The sequence below is a fragment of the Penicillium daleae genome, assembly GCF_028827525.1.
Source record: "Penicillium daleae strain IBT 16125 chromosome Unknown utg000001l_segment0_segment0, whole genome shotgun sequence".
In the NCBI taxonomy this organism is placed as follows: Eukaryota; Fungi; Ascomycota; class Eurotiomycetes; order Eurotiales; family Aspergillaceae; genus Penicillium; species Penicillium daleae.
The window spans coordinates 2,371,887-2,389,064 of NW_026623149.1; the positions used below are offsets into that span (position 1 = coordinate 2,371,887).

At 49.3% G+C, this 17,178-nt stretch overlaps 6 protein-coding genes across 6 annotated transcripts; 4 read left to right on the forward strand and 2 right to left on the reverse strand.

Annotated features, from left to right (window-relative positions):
* Positions 1 to 3,399: 3,399 nt before the first annotated feature.
* N7458_000736 (uncharacterized protein) lies at positions 3,400 to 6,117 on the forward strand (the record flags this gene model as incomplete). The annotated part of the gene is made up of 2 exons (XM_056904130.1): positions 3,400 to 3,653; positions 3,747 to 6,117. The coding sequence occupies 2 exons, from the start codon at positions 3,400 to 3,402 to the stop codon at positions 6,115 to 6,117; spliced, it is 2,625 nt and encodes an 874-aa protein (XP_056771897.1).
* Positions 6,118 to 6,808: 691 nt separating this feature from the next.
* On the forward strand, positions 6,809 to 7,258 carry N7458_000737 (uncharacterized protein; the record flags this gene model as incomplete). Its single annotated transcript, XM_056904131.1, has 1 exon — positions 6,809 to 7,258. One exon carries the CDS (start codon positions 6,809 to 6,811, stop codon positions 7,256 to 7,258), a length of 450 nt encoding a protein of 149 aa, XP_056771898.1.
* A 2,014-nt stretch (positions 7,259 to 9,272) lies between these two features.
* Positions 9,273 to 10,730, reverse strand: N7458_000738 (uncharacterized protein; the record flags this gene model as incomplete). The annotated part of the gene is made up of 1 exon (XM_056904132.1): positions 9,273 to 10,730. The coding sequence occupies one exon, from the start codon at positions 10,728 to 10,730 to the stop codon at positions 9,273 to 9,275; it is 1,458 nt and encodes a 485-aa protein (XP_056771899.1).
* A 544-nt stretch (positions 10,731 to 11,274) lies between these two features.
* On the forward strand, positions 11,275 to 12,879 carry N7458_000739 (Zn(II)2Cys6 transcription factor; the record flags this gene model as incomplete). Its single annotated transcript, XM_056904133.1, has 3 exons — positions 11,275 to 11,557; positions 11,800 to 12,023; positions 12,100 to 12,879. The coding sequence occupies 3 exons, from the start codon at positions 11,275 to 11,277 to the stop codon at positions 12,877 to 12,879; spliced, it is 1,287 nt and encodes a 428-aa protein (XP_056771900.1).
* Positions 12,880 to 13,011: 132 nt separating this feature from the next.
* On the reverse strand, positions 13,012 to 13,954 carry N7458_000740 (GNAT family N-acetyltransferase; the record flags this gene model as incomplete). Its single annotated transcript, XM_056904134.1, has 3 exons — positions 13,012 to 13,338; positions 13,398 to 13,843; positions 13,909 to 13,954. The coding sequence occupies 3 exons, from the start codon at positions 13,952 to 13,954 to the stop codon at positions 13,012 to 13,014; spliced, it is 819 nt and encodes a 272-aa protein (XP_056771901.1).
* Positions 13,955 to 14,653: 699 nt separating this feature from the next.
* Positions 14,654 to 16,742, forward strand: N7458_000741 (putative MFS transporter; the record flags this gene model as incomplete). Its single annotated transcript, XM_056904135.1, has 8 exons — positions 14,654 to 14,738; positions 14,791 to 14,867; positions 14,928 to 14,998; positions 15,057 to 15,348; positions 15,402 to 15,473; positions 15,523 to 16,230; positions 16,323 to 16,427; positions 16,494 to 16,742. 8 exons carry the CDS (start codon positions 14,654 to 14,656, stop codon positions 16,740 to 16,742), a joined length of 1,659 nt encoding a protein of 552 aa, XP_056771902.1.
* Between the last annotated feature and the right edge of the window lie 436 nt (positions 16,743 to 17,178).

Below are 17,178 nucleotides of genomic sequence, written 5' to 3' on the forward strand. Positions count from 1 at the left end.
GATAGGAATTAGAGACAACGTTTTATGATCGGGCTCTGGCTAGTCTTGCTACGCAAGGATTTAAAGGGATAACAAAAGAGTAACTGGAGTCGCATAAGACGATTGGGATATTGCTGTACGGTGTGGAGCGGCTTCTTAAGTTCAAAGATGAACGATCCGAGCACTATATAGATAGATATCTTCGGGGTTTATCTTTCATATATAGATTTATATTCTCGTGTTAGATCAGTACTGGACGAGACTTTGCTACCTAGAAGTTTTAGAGTATGCCTATTCGAAAGGCTATTAAGAGCCATTCAGAAAAATAACGAGGAACGATCGCGTCATATCCTATATAAAATCAAGTTACTGGGGGTTCGGTGTGGTGTAGCGTAGCATGTGCTCAATTTCTACTTCTGCAGATATAGCGCAAAGAATGCTGAGGGGGGATCATGGCCCAAGAGGCAACTTAGCATGCTAAGGGGGAGGGGGTGGTCTAGGGAATACAAAATTAAGAAATTAAGACTCTTCTTCGGCGGCATCTACCAGTGGGATAACCTTGCCTCCCTGCTCCGTGTATGGCTTTGAGTTCTAAAACACTTTGTGGTTGCCACAGTTCATAGGGGCACAGACGTTATTCCTCGTGCAATTAAACACTCCATTTTCATTGACATGGAAGTTTTCGGCGTCAATTTCACAGGTCCCGATATTCTAGTTGTAATTATATTCAGCCCGGGGAGGTCGCCATCCACATAGTACAACTAGGGAAAATGACCTCGACAAGGTCAAATTTTTGGTTACTAGCTTTCTAATTTGTCAACTACCGAAGCATATGCTCTGTGTATAGCAGTCTTGTTCGTTGCTCAGCTTCTCTACTCTACTAGGTGGCATATTCGGCACTGGTTTAGCAACTTGACGGCACTAGGTAGACATTTGGGGGCTAGGGCTTCGTCGGACTATAGGGGCGAAACAATGGATACTGGGACATCAAGGAGGAATACTTAGAATTGATATCACCGCAGTTGAAAAAGAAGTCCACCTTTGAAATGGCCTGCAAAGTATGAGATAGAATTCAGGTCCAGGACAATTTGAGGTTATACAACTTTAAACTTGACGCGGGGAACCCTGGAAGCTTTAACCGAGCCAACAATGCCAAGCCACTTCATCCTTTGAAGGAAGCAGGAGGAATTATTTATACGAAGTACGGAGTACTCCGTATCGCACTGTACAGTGCTATTATCCTTGGCGCTACTCAGCTCTCGAGAGGTTGAGACCTTTAGCGCACTCATGACTAAATGTGGCGCAAAGGATCTAGCTAGGCTCCAAAGAAAGTTCAAGGCTAGCCCACTATAGGAAATTGAGCACGCTAGCTCACCCACACATCCGCTAGAATCCCTCGGAAGCCAGCTCGGAAGGAAACTTGGACCCCCTTCTAACTGGGCTATTTAATGGCTAGCCGTCGCCACTGGATCTGACGTACCAGACCAGACCACTTTTGGCGAATAGGGGTCCATGGCCAGGGGAATACATACTAAATTTAACTGTTGACCTGAATCCGGTTCTCGCACTAGATTCTGGGTCCCACGTTTTCCCCGTTGATATGTTGTGTACGGAGATTCCCGTATGAAATTATGTATCAATATTCTACGTCCAACTCGCGATCATCTGGGACTCGATTGGATCTGTCTTTTCGCCGTTTGGGCAGGATCGTCTGAGTCCAAAAGGCTGATCAGATGGTGTTTGTTCCAAGGCTGATCACGCCAAAGAGAAGGACAACCGACGATCTGTGATCGGAGACAAAACCACCCAAGCAGGAAATGCAAAGAATAGGGGGCCATAATGCAACGGGCTCAAAGGATGACGGTGGTAAATAACCTGTTTAAGGTATCAGGATGCGGCTGGACAGGTCAACGAGTACAGAAGTACAACGTCAGACGGACAGCGCCAAGCTCGTGGGGTTGTTTGGAACGGTGCCTCGGGAGCAAAATGAATCCCGACTGTACAGTACACGACGCAGAGTCACATCGCCCGGTTGAAGGCCATTGGATCTCGATGGCGTCGGATCGCCAAGTGTTTGATCCCCGAGGTCTCAGAGTGTGAAATTGCTGTAACTGGGACGATCACCAACACGAGGCATGAGCGAATTCGGACCATTATCGCGTGCATCAAGGCCTCTTTCAGCCTTGGCGAGAGCTTGTCAGATGGAGCACCGACCGTTGAAGGACCTTGAGAAGGCTCATTGTCCTTGTCACAGCCGCAAGTCCTCCTTAGCGGGTCCCGAAGGATGAGGCCGATAGGGGCTGTAAGATTGGAAAACAAGGGAATACTCGTGATAGGAGGTGGATTATTGGAGCCAGGCGGCAGCGCGTGTTCCACTGATGAGGTGATGAAGACACACTGATGTCTCAGCCCGACGAATCAGACGTGGTGGACTCAGGCAACCAGCAAAGGCGCGCTGCAGGGTCCACCCAGTGGAGAGTGCCTCAAGTTCTGATCTGCGTACGGAGTATTATTCTGTGCAACGTCGAAAGCCCTGCTCTCAGAGGCTTTGTCACAGGTAGGTAGGGTCTCGAGTGGGATCTGAAAGATCCGTCGCCAATGCATAGCCCTGGCCAACTTGTCGTGTACGGCGACAAGGGGATCTCTGGGAGCGATGTTCCGTGGCATCCGAGCAAAACGAGGCACAAATCTGGGGGATCCACTTGGGTAGCACGGATGGCCGGAGCAACCCGATCAGAAGGGAGGCTTAGAGGTTCCAATGTCTTGGACAAGGTTGAAAAGGGTCGGACAGAGTGGGTTGGGAGGGGCCCGTGGAGGGTTGGGCTGGGAGTATTTCCGGAGGGTCCTTCGTCCCTGCGGCCGTTCGATCCCAAGGTTTTTTGTCGCGTGCCTCGATTCCCCATTGGAGCCCACATCGTAGGTTTCTTTTTTAGTTCATCGATTTAGTACATTGTATGAATTACTATTATTTACACCGGATTTGATGCGATGATTCGATGGATTTAGAAGTACTACTGGACTCCAGTATTCGTGAATCGTGATTATCAATTTCTTGTCCTGTCCTGTCCTGTGTGCTCCTTGAACCGTCTCTCTCTTCCTTCCCAAAGGGTCAATATCCATATCCCTTTCCCTTTCCTTCGTCCCTTCTTCTCCCAAGGACCCGTTGCTTTTCAACTACTTTTGCTTCTTGCTTTTCTCTAGCTGTGCTCATTACCTCGGATACTTCTTTCTCTCACACACTCTTTTTCGCGCTGCACAGACTCGACACATTCCGGGGTGCTTTGTCCCCATTCCAGTCCTCCTCCGCCAGCCTTTCATTCCACGACATCCCTCTCCTACCTCCATCCTCACCTTTTTTTTGTTTTTCTGTTTCTTGATTCACTCACCTCTTGCAACGACAAACCATGCTATGATCTCGCCATGAAGCTCTTCGCCTATCTTCCCCCGCTCCCGCCGTTTCTGTTCGCGGCCTTGGTCGTCGGCGGTCTCGCCTCCAAGGCCTTGCACATCGCTCTACATATCCACTCTCTTCCGTTCCTCTATTTCGTCCTTTACGCGCCCACTCTTATTATCCCAGACCTGCTCGTTATTGTCTTTGTGCGGGTACTATTATATTCGCCATGGCCGGAGACTAAGTTGCAATGGGTAACGACATGCTTGGGAGGGTTGCTTTCGTACGTGCGCTCCATTCGGGTGAAAGATTGAGATAATCGGGATTGTCGCAATTGGATGGAGGTGTATACTGACTGAGCTGTTGAAAATTCTAGCCTAATCGTATGGGGCGCGTCATCTATCCAATTCGGATTCTTCATGCAGACCGGCGCAGAGGTCGCCTGGGCCGCCAGCAATAGTTTCCTCAGCGATCCCGCCGCCATGAAGATCTTGCTCAGTGGCATCTCGACTGTCTCCGCCGCTGCGACGGTTCTTGGCCTGGTCGCCTGGCTAGTTCATGCGAAAATTTACCACTGGACTGGTCTCGGGTTGCAGGCGATCCGGGATTTGTTCAGCGGAAGCTACAGAGCGCGATATACGTTACTCGGCGTCCCCAACAAATCTTGGATGACGACACTAGATCTTCGAACCGTGCGCCGTATCGCCATAACCGTCTCCATCTGTTCGTCTTTATTGTTCCTAGAGCTGACTCGACCATCGGTCCCGTACGATCACCTGTCGGGCGCGTTACCGTTGACCTTGTTGGATGCGTTTACGAAGAAATCGAGTACCACCGAAGGATGTCGCCAAGCTCCGATGAAGTTTCCTCTTTGGACAGATGTAAAGACCGGATTCATGGCCAATAGCTGGTCGCGTCCCTCCTGGCTTCCACAGAATCCGCCTCCCGGATTCAGTCGTTACGAACACACCCCCGACGAGCGCGCCGAGAAGGATAACCATTCGTGGTACTTGTGCAACGACAACGAACCGGGCTTTTACAACCCAAGAACTGACCCGCTCAAGATCTCCAATCTTGGAGGCGACATATACGGACCGTTGAAGGCTGCTTTCGATGCGCACTCTGTGGAGATTGACCATGTCATCCTGTTGACCCTCGAAAGTGGGCGCAAGGAGCTCTTCCCTATGCAGCAAGGGACTCCTATGTTCGATGCTTTGCTCGAGTCGCATGCCAAGGAGGATCGAGAGGAGGCGATTGATCGTCTGGTTACAATGACTCCCGTTTCACAGATGTTGACGGGCGAGTACGCTACCGATAGCAAGGGCAACAAGGTTGATTTGAGTGGTGCGAACTGGCAGGATTCGGCGAAGGACGGGATGGGGGGATTGAACGTTCGTGGAGCGCTCACTGGTAGCTCTTTGACCTTCAAGAGTATCCTGGGAAGTCACTGTGGTGTGTTCCCACTCCCCGTGGATCTTCTGGAAGAGACTGGCCTTGAAATCTACCAGCCGTGTTTACCTCAACTCTTCGAACTCTTTAATACGGTCAAGAACCCGAGTCCATCCTCAGAGATCCTGGAGCGTGATGATGCCGCATCCGAGGCTCTGAAGAACCCTTGGAAATCCGTCTTCATGCAGTCCATTACCGACGACTACGATCGTCAGGATGTCTTGAACGAGAATATGGGGTTCAAGCACAAGGTTGTCAAGAGCACCCTGACCTCGCGGAAATCCAAATATCGGGCCAAAGGACAGGAGATCAATTACTTCGGTTTCGCCGAGACCGAGCTCAAGCCTTATGTCCGTGATCTCTTTGAAGAAGCCGCCAACAACAAGACTCGCATGTTCCTCTCCCACGTCACCAGCACCACCCACCATCCCTGGAATACCCCCGACGATTTTGCGATCGAGCATTACATGGGCAGCCAGGGCAGCATCAACCACAATCTGATGAACAACTACTTGAACTCAGCCCGTTTCGTGGACAACTGGCTTGGCGATATTATGACCATGCTCGACGAAGCCGGTATCGCCAACTCGACGTTGGTTGTCGTCGTTGGCGACCATGGTCAGGCTTTCGGCGAGGATAACAAGGATATGACCGGTACCTATGAAAACGGACATATCAGCAACTACCGTGTCCCACTCGTCTTCAGACACCCGCACATGCCTCGTATCAACATCGACGCCAACGCAACCTCCATCTCTATCATCCCAACCATCCTCGACCTTCTCGTCCAGTCGCACTCCCTGGACGCTCGCGACTCCGAGATGGCCTCATCCCTGCTGCCCGACTATCAAGGCCAATCTCTCATCCGTCCTTTCGTCCCTTACATCAAAGAGGGCCACGACACACCGAGCGAAACCTCCAACGAGATCGACGCTCGCTCCCGACACAAGACCCAGCCAAAGGGACACAAGACCCAGCCAAAGGAGGGCCACCGCACCCGGTATAACTGGAATTTTGGCATCGTCAATGCTGGCGGCTCCATGGTCTCAATCACCGCTGCTGGATCACCCTACCGACTTGTTCTGCCTCTTAAGGAGGGCTTCGAGTACGTCTTCAGCGACTTGAACCAAGATCCTGGAGAGCTGCATCTCCGCAAGTCATGGACAATGAAAAAACTCGTTGATGATGTTCTGTCCAAGCATGGCGAGGCGGCTGCTGAGTGGCTCGAAGACGCGGAGCAGGTTGGGAAGTGGTGGGTAAACGAGCAAAGGCGCATTTGGGGATACCGGGAGGCATAGATCTTCCTGGTGTTTTCCTCATCGCCTTTGGCTATTTTTGCACGATCTTGAAGCTTATACATATGTCTCTTTTTGTTCATCTGCCATTGATACGTTTGGCGTCACTGCTATCATTCCCCTCTTACCCTCCATTGTTGATTGTCATGATTCCATCTTCCGAAAACTTACCCTGGCATGGTGTTACGGGTTTGCATCTTGGCCATGTCTAGGCTACGTCTTTTTTTCTTTCTACCTTTGTGTACCGAACAGTTGGGTTTTTGGTTTCTTGGGCTGTATCATACGCCTCTACCGCACTTGCGGATTCGTTTCGGGGGCCCGATTCGGATTGACTGGTTGATTGGACCCTCTTGTACATAACTGAGATATTGGTCTATTTGTTTATGAGATATGGGTTTGTCTAATAATTCAATCGAAGAGAATCTTCTCTACCTGTTAAATTAATAGGCGGTAAACTTACGCTCAGCCTCAGCCGCACTCGTCCCATCCCTGGTGTACCCTGCCAATCAGGGTTGCACATTAATCGCCCCCTCGTGCAGTAGCGCTTCGATGTTAGTGAGGCTTGGAGTGCCAACACAGCCATCATGAGGCAGACACCACGCCCGGGCGCTTCTGCTCCCTGGCCATGATGTTTTCTCATCGCATCACTGGTACTGTATCACCGCACTCCTGACTTTGTTGACTGTGAAGCATCATGGACGGGCTGGGCGCCGGTGCAAGTGTGATGGCGGTTATTTCGCTGGCCGCCCAGCTCGGTGCAGGGGCGTGCACTCTAATAAAATTCCTCGAAACCGTCTCAGACGCACCAGCCGAAATCCAACGTCTCGAAAGCCTCCTCGATCAAATCTACGCGATCGCATCGTGTGTCCGGAACGCCCTCGAATACCAGCGCAGTCTGTACGGCGATAAGCATATCTTGGCGGACGATATTCACACATCTTTACTGAATTGTCAGAAAAAGGTCCGGAGGATTGAGTGTATTGTTGATCGATTTAAAGAAACCGAGAATGGTCGGAGTGTGGTCAGTCGGAAATGGGCTTCGTTCAAGTCGGCCTGGAAGAAGGAGGATGTGCTGGAGCTGGAGCGGCAGCTTGGTCAGGCTATCCAGATACTGGATATTTCGCTCACGACGCATTCGCTGTAGGTAGTGCATGTATTCTAGGGTATGGGCAAGGAGCTGATAACAACTTCTAGGGCTTCACAAACTCGAAACACGCTTCTCTTTGTACAGAAGTTGGACGCGCTGCCATCCGCCCGTAATCAAGCACCAGCGGCTACTTCTGGATCATCGCTTAAAATAAACAGTGCTTCACACTTATCCAAGCGATATGGAGTTGCAGCCGCTTTATCTCGGAGCACGTTCACACGCACGCAAGAGTATCACCGGTCTGGACACAACTTTTTCATCTGCCGCATTGGAATTGCCAAATCCAAGGATACAACTTGCAGAGACTATCAGGGCTCGCAGTACCGGTCGACAACCACAAAGACAACGTATTGTCTCTATCCTTCGTTCCTGTCCAAGTCTATTCGGGTCATGATCTCTTGTTCAGGAATGTCGGGCCCAAGCATCAGCCTTAAGACCGTTTCACATATGTCGAGGGATATGAATTTGAGACTATATAAATACGCCCGCAATGATGATCTGGAGGGTGTTCAAGGTCTTCTTCGTAACCGGGACATCTCAATATTTAGTGAATTTTTGTTCTCTGTGAGTTGACAGTATAAAGTACATTGACCTGGTACTGATATATCGGTAGGATGCACTTTTACATGCTTGGATCACTTCCGCAAACGACGGCAAGGACATTCTGATGTTTCTCATACATGAAGGATGCCAGATAAACATATCAGATATGTTGGAAATGATGTAAGCGCGCCAGATAAATGTAATTCTAATGAGGAACCTACTAATACCTAAATGCCGATTCACTAGCCGTTTCATTATGCCTAATGTCAGGCAGCATCAGATCGACAGCTTTTTCCATACTTTCAAGGTGGTCTGCTCCAAAGTCGAATATGCAGAGCAGCCAATCGACAAGCTATTTTTATCACGCCAGTGTCTCCATTATCCTAAAATCTTCGATATCCTTGACTGGCTAGCTTTCACGGGCGTGCAAATCACCTCCATGCCATCCGATTTCTACCTCGGGTCGGCACTGTCAGTTTTAATGAGGTCATGGAATAAACCAGGCGACAGTGGGTGGCAGAAAATGCACCGTGAACTCGCAAGAAAGCTTGTCATTGCTGGCGCAGACTTACACTACCGAGACCCGCACGCGCGAACGCTACTTCAGACTCTTGTGGCATGTTCACCCATGCAGATTGCGTACCAAAAGTTAATATCTGAGTGGTTAAGTTTTCTTGACTTCTGTGAAATCGATGTTCGAAACTATGTCCTGCAAGAAACCCGCCTCTCTAAGCTCGAACCCTTTGCGATTGATACCCAGCCCACACTTGTAGCTGCCGGACCAAGTCTCTCGCAGCACTTTATCCCGAAGGAGATGTATACATGCATTCACCTCCGTACTATTGCGCTTGAATTCGACGATATGGGCTGCCTGATTCCAAAAGTTCTGCGATGGGTGGACCCCGAAAGTCCAGCTGCTTTAGTTTTGGAAGAATTCAGCTTCTGTGCGGATTTGATAATACTCCTCGGTGATGATTGCGACCGCCTCAGGGGCGGCTGGATCTCACCATATGAACACAGTAGTTGGAGACCGTCTGCCAGAGAAAAGACATTATTATATAGAGCCAGGGAGCTCAGCAAGGAGATACACTGCCAACATTTGACCTTTTGCACCTGCGATTCTTTCGGAAATTATTTGGATCTGTGGCCGTTCAATGGGAGTACACATACCCTCTGTCAGACTGGAGACAAACTGCATCGACCTTGTCTTGGACCGGCAGGCAAGCGGACGTTTCGGGAGATTTGGTGTGAAATCCACAAATGCACATTCAATCATGCAAGATTTGAGAGAAAACAGGCCAAGAAGATTGCAAAAAGGCGCAAGCACGAGAGAAATAGAGTCGTTGAATTTCCCATGCCGGGTGCTTGGCCTGATAAATTCTTCCTCGAGCAAAATGTTATGAACTGACTGCATTTTGCGTGTCTGAAGGTAGACGCATCAATTCGAAAGTTCTACCAGACTATTCCTTCACCATAACTTCCACCTTCTGTTGACCAGTGAATCAATCGCAGCCAGCCCTTTCTGCCATGTTTTTCCTTCATCCAATTGGAGAATCATGTTCATCCGAGTATAGTTCCGAGCGTCTTCATCCTCAGTCTCAGTTTTCAACTCAACCTTACTATTCTGTCCCCATACCATCCATGATGACGAATTGCTTGCCCTCCAAAGCTCAAGCCAGTTTGCAAACTTAATCCACGCAGCGGAAAACTCCCGTGCCATTTGACTTTCATCTGCATTCATCTCTTCTTCCAAATTCCCAAACAGGTACAACAACTCATGCGCATGATATGCCGTCCCCTCCAGCGTGTTGGGAAGACGAGACCGCTGGTCGAAATGATATAAATATACAGCTCTTTCATTCTGCGCCGCATTTTTTGCACACTGCTTTGCCAGGGCATAGTTCGGAATTTTGAAGATGAAATCACCACACATGTGCTCCACTCGCTCGAGAAGTTCTGAGTGTGGCAGGTCGTCAGCGATTTCATACGCCTCCAGAATCTGATCAGTCAAAGACTCATCCTCAACATGAACCTGAATGACGCGCCGAATTGAATGATAATCACCTTCTAGCAGATTTACATGGAAAATGATTCCTTCGTGGTAGACATCACCAAACATAAATCCCTTGAGCCAGGCAGGTGGAGCGGTGACACCCCGCGGATCTGCTTCGGGAAGATAGAACCAGCCGTCAAGACAAGGGTTTCCAGTTCCTGCAGGAACGCCTTGAATCTCGGGCGTTGCATCCGCAAGTTCTTGCTGAGGTATAGCTCGCAGGTGATCCAGTACATCGGGAGCCGTAGGATCGATCTTGAAATGCCGACACACAGCGGCAAAAAAGATATCATGCTGGTGAATAGTCCAAGGCGGGATTGCTGTAGACAGTCCAGACATGCAGACAGCACGGTGAAAGACGGCGGGCTGCGCTGCTTGGAGCTGATTACTGATGGAAATACCGCCGGCCGACTCGCCAACTGCAGTCACCTTTTCAGCATCACCTCCAAGGTGCCCGATATAGTTTTGCACCCAGTCAAAAGCGACCTTTTGATCTGTGAAGCCAAAGTTGCCACTTCCCGCATAGCCGTCCTGCTTGAGCTCTCGTGCAACAGCCTCGCCCGCTAGAAACCCGCCGATGCCTATTCGGTAATTGAAGTTGACGCATATGATGGGAAGACCAATTTCCAAACTGCGCGACACTAGATTGACCGCATCAAATATTGGAAGATTTGCACCGCCGTATAGCAAAGATCCGCCATGTACGTAGACAAAGACAGGGAGATATTTTTGAGTATTGTCGAAAGCACGCGGAATAACGATGTTCATGACCAAGCCGGATAGCTCATCTACAGCCGGAGGCCAGGGTAAATGTGCAGCTGGCGGGACAGGAACAAGGTCGCTCGAGTTGTCGCCATCAACCAGCCCTGGCATCGGGCAATCATTACTGAAAGATGTGAGTGGGGGCTCATGTTCGATCGGCTGGGGGAAGCATGTACCCTAACTTTGTTCCATCGTGATGGTCGTTATTCCAAGAAGTTTTCAAAGTTGATCGAGTCCAGCGCTTTGGTAGATGTGCATAAGGAATGCCGCAGAATTGTTGGACACCATTGGCATACTGCAAACCATCCAGTGTGCCTAACCCTGGAATAGTGGTCCTGCATTTGGAGATGGGCGTTTGGAAAGACATTGGGAGATAAGGCCACGAACAACAAGTCTACCACAAGACTATATCATTTGCAAGGATTTGAAACTGTTTCTATGATGGGCATGTCCATGCGGGGGCTCTATAGTCAATTATAGGTTGAGTATAGTTTAACTCATGGAGCTTGTTTTCCCAATCCGGCAGTCCGACCCGATATCTGTCGGTTATCAGTGCTGCCCACTGGTAGTCCCACTTCCCCCGCATTTCTTATAATGCCTGGCCCGTTTCACCCGCCCGTGCCTCGTGCTCAATTAATTTCTCCCTCTATTCGGCATGTCGACCCGCAGCTATCAGGGATGTTGGACTTGCAAGCGCCGTCGGCGACGTTGCGATAATGCTCGCCCAACTTGTCAAAATTGTGCACAGCGTGGAGTAGACTGTGAGGGCTACGAGGTACGACTGCGTTGGGGCAGCGGCATTGCTTCGCGCGGTCGATTTACCGGCGCAGATAAGCCACTGGAAGAGAATGTTCCGCCGAGGCCAAAGGGGAGACGGAGGGATTTGAGCAGAGAGAGGAAAAAGCTCCAGGCTCAAGCCCAGGCACAGAGAGATGCCCGTTAGTTGATGATAAGTCGGAGAATTGGTACAGAATTAACGAGTCATGCTAGATTTTCACGAAATTGTCACTCAATTGGACGAGAATTGTTCCCCCAAGACTGACAGATCGGAGCAAGATGAGACTCTTTTCAATGAATGTGAGTTCTGAAACGAAATGCAACGATATCGTCTCACGGTGTACTGAACATGCGAATCTGCAAGTCCTGACAAATGGAATCAACATTTTACATTCAACTACAGCGCCTGAGAGCATGCTGCAGCCTAGACTTCCGGAATTGTGTCAGGAGTCCAGCGCCTTGTACAATATCTGTCTTACATTCCAACTCTCTCTATCTGCCACTGACACACCTCAATTCTTCGAATACTTTGACACATCGCTACGGGAATTTCGGTCCGAATTAGCTCGGTCTACGACGCTCTCCGATGGAACACTGACTGCGGGGCTTCTCCTATGTAGTATTGGTGTGAGTGTCCCCAAACTCCCCATTTCCATGTATAATTCTGGCTTAGGGCGCTGACCCATATTCCCCACTTGTGCAGTTGATGCACGGAATGCCGTGGACAATGCACTTAGAAGGCATGCATAACATCTTGCAAAGTCACACTCCAGATGATCCGCAAAGTACTTCGACACCAAATCCATTTCGAGCTTACCTCCTCGAAGTTATGGGAGTCATGGACATTCCTTGTCTCGCCGTAGGGCGTCAAGCTCCCTCAATCGGTATTTGGCGTCGCTTCTGCCGCCCGACAAGACCGAGGCACGGCATCGAGCCAGTAACTGGACTACCGCGCTCTCTCTTGGATCTACTGGCTGGGATTGATCTAGATAGCACAGAGCAAAGTTTCTGGGATTGGCCCGGAGAAGCGGGGAATTTCTTGCAATGTTATCTTTGGGAAGCATACCGACTAGCGGGGATCTTGACCATCCGCCAGTGTGAACGCCTCAAGAAACCAGTCTCAGGTAACCCTCGGAGCTTGTCAAAATGGCGACAGCCGAATTCATGCCCGGTAGACTCGAGTCTTCTCGTAGCTCGCGTTCTGGCCAACCTGGATGCTCTTCGCTTGGGATGCTTGGAGCGCCCAAACGAGGATCCTTTTATCAAAAACTCAGTTCTTTTCCCGATAGTTGTTGCCGGGCTTGAGGCGGGGGTCATGCGTCAGAATCCTCAGTGGCAGCAGGCTATTCGGAAATGTTCTTTAGGGTCACGTCAAGATGAAATTCTTCTAGAGTTTCTGGAGGAAGTGTGGCGTCGTGGCGATTCTACGCTTGATATAAACGACCTGGCCCGAGCGAAAGACATTGAAATGGGTCTTTTGTAAGGAGTCATGAAACGCTTTATGTATGCTCTATGTTGTTATGTGTTCATGTTCTATCAACGGTTCATCTCTATGGCAGGGAGTTTTCAGATTCTATTATATTGTATCGCTCCACACTACATCGTTCAGATCTCCCTATGTACTATCTGCCTCTCGAATCATCACCCAATACTTGAATCTGCCATCCTCATTGCCGTGCACTGGAGCATCTATAAGCTCCACCTCTTCTACAGTCTTAAAACCGAACCCTTCGTAAAAGCCAATATTATCCTCTCGGGTACATTCCAGGAAGATCGGTTGTCCCTTGACTTGCTCTAGGATAGCTCTCATGACACCTCCTCCTAGTCCGCGTGACTGTAGCGATGGATGTACGGCAACCACTTCAAGATACCACAGCTTGGGGTACCGTGCCCGGAGGGCCTTTTTGCCGAAATTGTGTCTCGCCATGAATATCTCCACTCGCTGCTCAGACGATTGAATCAGTAACGAATCTTTCTATCACAGATATTATTGTTTCTTACCTCGTCCTTGCTAGAATTGTCTTGGACCGGGTTAAATAGTTCCAGGAACCACAATTTACAAGCAAGCCACATCGAGGAGAGCGACCACGGAAGATGTCCATTTGGAGGGAACAAGAATACAACCGCACCAGCATCGCCATTCTGATTGACCTGAAGCTCTTGATCCCGGGCAATTGATGCCTGAGCTGTCTTCTCAGGTGTGACGATGCCATCCAAAGGCTCTGTCGCCTTGTTCTGCAGAGGGTATTCGTGTGCCATTTGACCGACGCTGGCTGACTGTAGAACAATGCCCTCGGACATCACATTTTGTACCCTTCTGGATTGCCATTTTTGTGTCGTTGCATCTTGGTAGCCCCATGGTGTCGCACTCGGTCGAAGCCATTTTATCAGAGGATCGGACGTGAAGGCTGCGTTGACTGTTCGCGCAACGCCTGATATCGATCGATCTACATTTTTTAAGTGTCAGTAAAGATTTTCTCTGAAAAGAAGTTTCCCATGAAGTACTGCACACCGTTACGAACGGGCAATAGATTGACCGTGAGCTTTTGTTTGGACATGATTTTGGAGAAGAGCTGCTGCAATACTCGAGAGATGATAGGTAGGAGATAGCACTGAGCGCCATCGTTTCTATAGTCGTGGGCAAAAGGAGAAACTATTGTAAGTCTGCATTCGCCAAAAGCGTCTCCAGTGGAAATTAGTCAAAGTGGAACTATGAAGGCCGCCGAGTTTCTCTATCGTGTCGGCATCCTCCACTTGGCGATCATCCGAAACGCAGGGGCCTAAAGAGCATAAGAGTGTCCACCTTCCACATGAAGACAGGTCCCCACCAGCCTAAAATCGCTTAACGATTGCGAGACGCCACTATTGGGCCTAAATGGAGAACCTCGCAGGTTAACAGTAAGTCCCATGCCAAGCGCCTCTTATCTTGGGAGGATCTATGCCGTATTAGGCAGGCAGACCCTTCGCGGCCCTAAAATGAAGTGGCGTCGGAACACCCACTTGGATCGAGACTGAACTCTCTCCGCACTTTCAAAGCCGACATGAACTGCCATCTTCATGCTCGCTCGATTGACTGCCTTATCAGGATTGTTAGTGCGTCGTTTTCTTGTCACGGTGGCGCATAGAGATATCAACGCCCGTCATGTGGACCAATCTGAGCGGAGTCTGAAATCTGGGGAAGATAATTAAATATCCCTTCACATCGCCGTTGTATTCCATTGCACATCCAAGTTGATCTCGTTCAATTCTGTGGAACAATGGCTGCTACTCGTGTCAATATTGATGGATCGTCCTTTGAAGGAGGCGGACTACTTCCCCCTGGAACATTCCGTCTGATTCACGGTAAGGCTTAAAGGTCCTGAGTGTGTGAATATCCACTGACTTGGCTCCACAGAGGATGGATCGGAGATTCATGGCCAGCGAGCTGTCATGCTTGACCCAGTGCCTACCAATGATCCCAATGAGCCTTTGGTCGGTCTTTCATGATATTGTTACCGTAATGGATCTGAAACTAACAATTGTGTATTGTAGAATTGGAACACGACTCGCAAGGCTGTGAACTTCACTATTGTATTGGGAATGACAGTCGTGGTCTTTACAGCGTAAGCCATGCCCACAAATAATCTTTCGGGCCACGCTCACAACACTCATATGTGACAGACTCTCGATCCAGTCGATCTTCTGGCAACAAATGGTTATAGATCTAAACGTCTCTTATTCGCAACTCAATCAGGCCATGTCGGTCAACTTTGTTGGCTTAGCGACCGGCTGCGTGCTATTCATTCCTCTGGCTAAGAAGTTCGGCCGGCGACCAGTATATATTGTGTCCACTGCTATAATGCTAGCCACCTCATTCTGGACTGCCAGACTTGAAAGTCTCGCGGAGCTTTACGTTACGAATCTGCTACAGGGCTTGGCTGGTGCAACCAACGAGACTATTGCGGAGATCACTGTATGAACATCTCCCGTGATTTTCACGCGTCGAGTATTGACTCTGGATTACAGATTTCCGATTTATTCTTTGTGCATCACCGTGGGAGTATGAACGGTCTGTACATGACCATGGTCATGATTGGGGTACGTGGTTTACTCCGCTGACGCGAAGTCTTGCTAACAACTCGTGTAGAGTTTCTTGACCCCCATGGCAGCAGGAGCCCAGGCGACGAGACAAGGCTGGCGTTGGTCTTATCAAACAATGGGGATCTTCAACGCAATCTTCTTCCTCTTGTTTCTCTTCTGTTATGAAGAAACTAAATATGTCCCAGTCCTGAACGGGCAATCCAGAGATGGTCCAGACAATGAAGAGGATCTCTCCATTCCCACCGACCCAGATCACAAATCTGGCGTGCAGTCAGACACTAAAGCCGCACTTCCAATTGAACCAAGCAGCCTTCATCATGAATTGGACCTCAGTATCCCTATTAACTCATGGCGAAAGCGGTTCGCTCTGTGGACTCCCACTCCCGAGCCCATCTGGCCCTACTTTTACCGGCCATTTTACGTGTTGTTCAAATTCCCAACTGTCTTCTTCACTGGACTCCAGTATGCCTCTGGTGTGGTTTGGCTGACCATCTCTGCGAATGTGCTGTCCCTTGTCTTCCCACTGCCTCCCTACAACTTCACGCCCGAGCAAATTGGGTTCATGAGCCTTGGCCCATTCGTTGGAAATCTCATCGGTGCCCTTTACGGTGGACTGCTTGGAGACCGCTCTATTCTTTACTTCTCTCGGAGAAATAAAGGTTTCTATGAGCCTGAGATGCGTTTGTATATTCTGCATCTCCCGGCCCTTTTTATGGCTGCAGGCTTGATGATGTTCGGAATCACAATCTCACAGGTAAGCTTACACCTGGCTCTGAAGCTGAATGCCTTCAAGACCACTCCGCATAAGGTGACTCGAGAGCGTAAAGACTAATGCATTGTATCTAGGGCATGCACTGGATTTACCCCAGCATTGGCGGAGCCTTTTTCGGATTCGGCCTGGGTAGTATTGGCGATGCCACTCTGACCCTGGTCATTGATAGTTACCGTGATGTAAGCCACTTTGATTTTTGTCGCCCATTGAATTGACACAGTGCTCTAACCTTTCGCTTCCGACAGATCACTGGCGATGCTTTTACTGGAATTGCGTTCCTCCGCAACGCCATTAGCATCGGTATTCCATTTGCCATTAGCCCATGGATCCAGCGCGACGGTCTCCGGAACATGTTCATTGCATGTGGATTTATCAGTCTGGGTATTTCGCTACTCATCATTCCAATGGTGTTCTACGGTAAGAAGTCTCGTCGTGGCCTGGCGGCACGATACTATCGCCTTGTGGAACAGCAGGGTCACACCCATGGTGGGTAGTGGCTTTGCATGGCTATCAAGTAAACGAAGAAATGGATATCCTGCGCGAGTTTCGGGGCTTGGAACATAGTTGGACCATGTATGTTAAGCTTATTATTCAGGCGGATCGAACGTGCTGTTGTAATATGGTGATAAGTATCAAAGAGATTTTTCATCAGTACATTTATCAAAGAGGTAGGAAGAAACATACGCAATTAAATGACAAACTTATTGTAGTTATTCCAATCCCACAGCGCAGGATGATAGTTCCTGCGAATTTATCACCGACTCGACTCTATCTTCAGTACAACACATAGATTTTATCTTGGAATCTACAAAGTTTGTTAGTCTCCGAAACACTTCCCCGTCGAAGAATTTTCCTCTATTGCGCTAAAGTACTCATAGGATTATGATCATTCATCTGATATAATGCGAATGGCCCCAAGCACAGAACTAC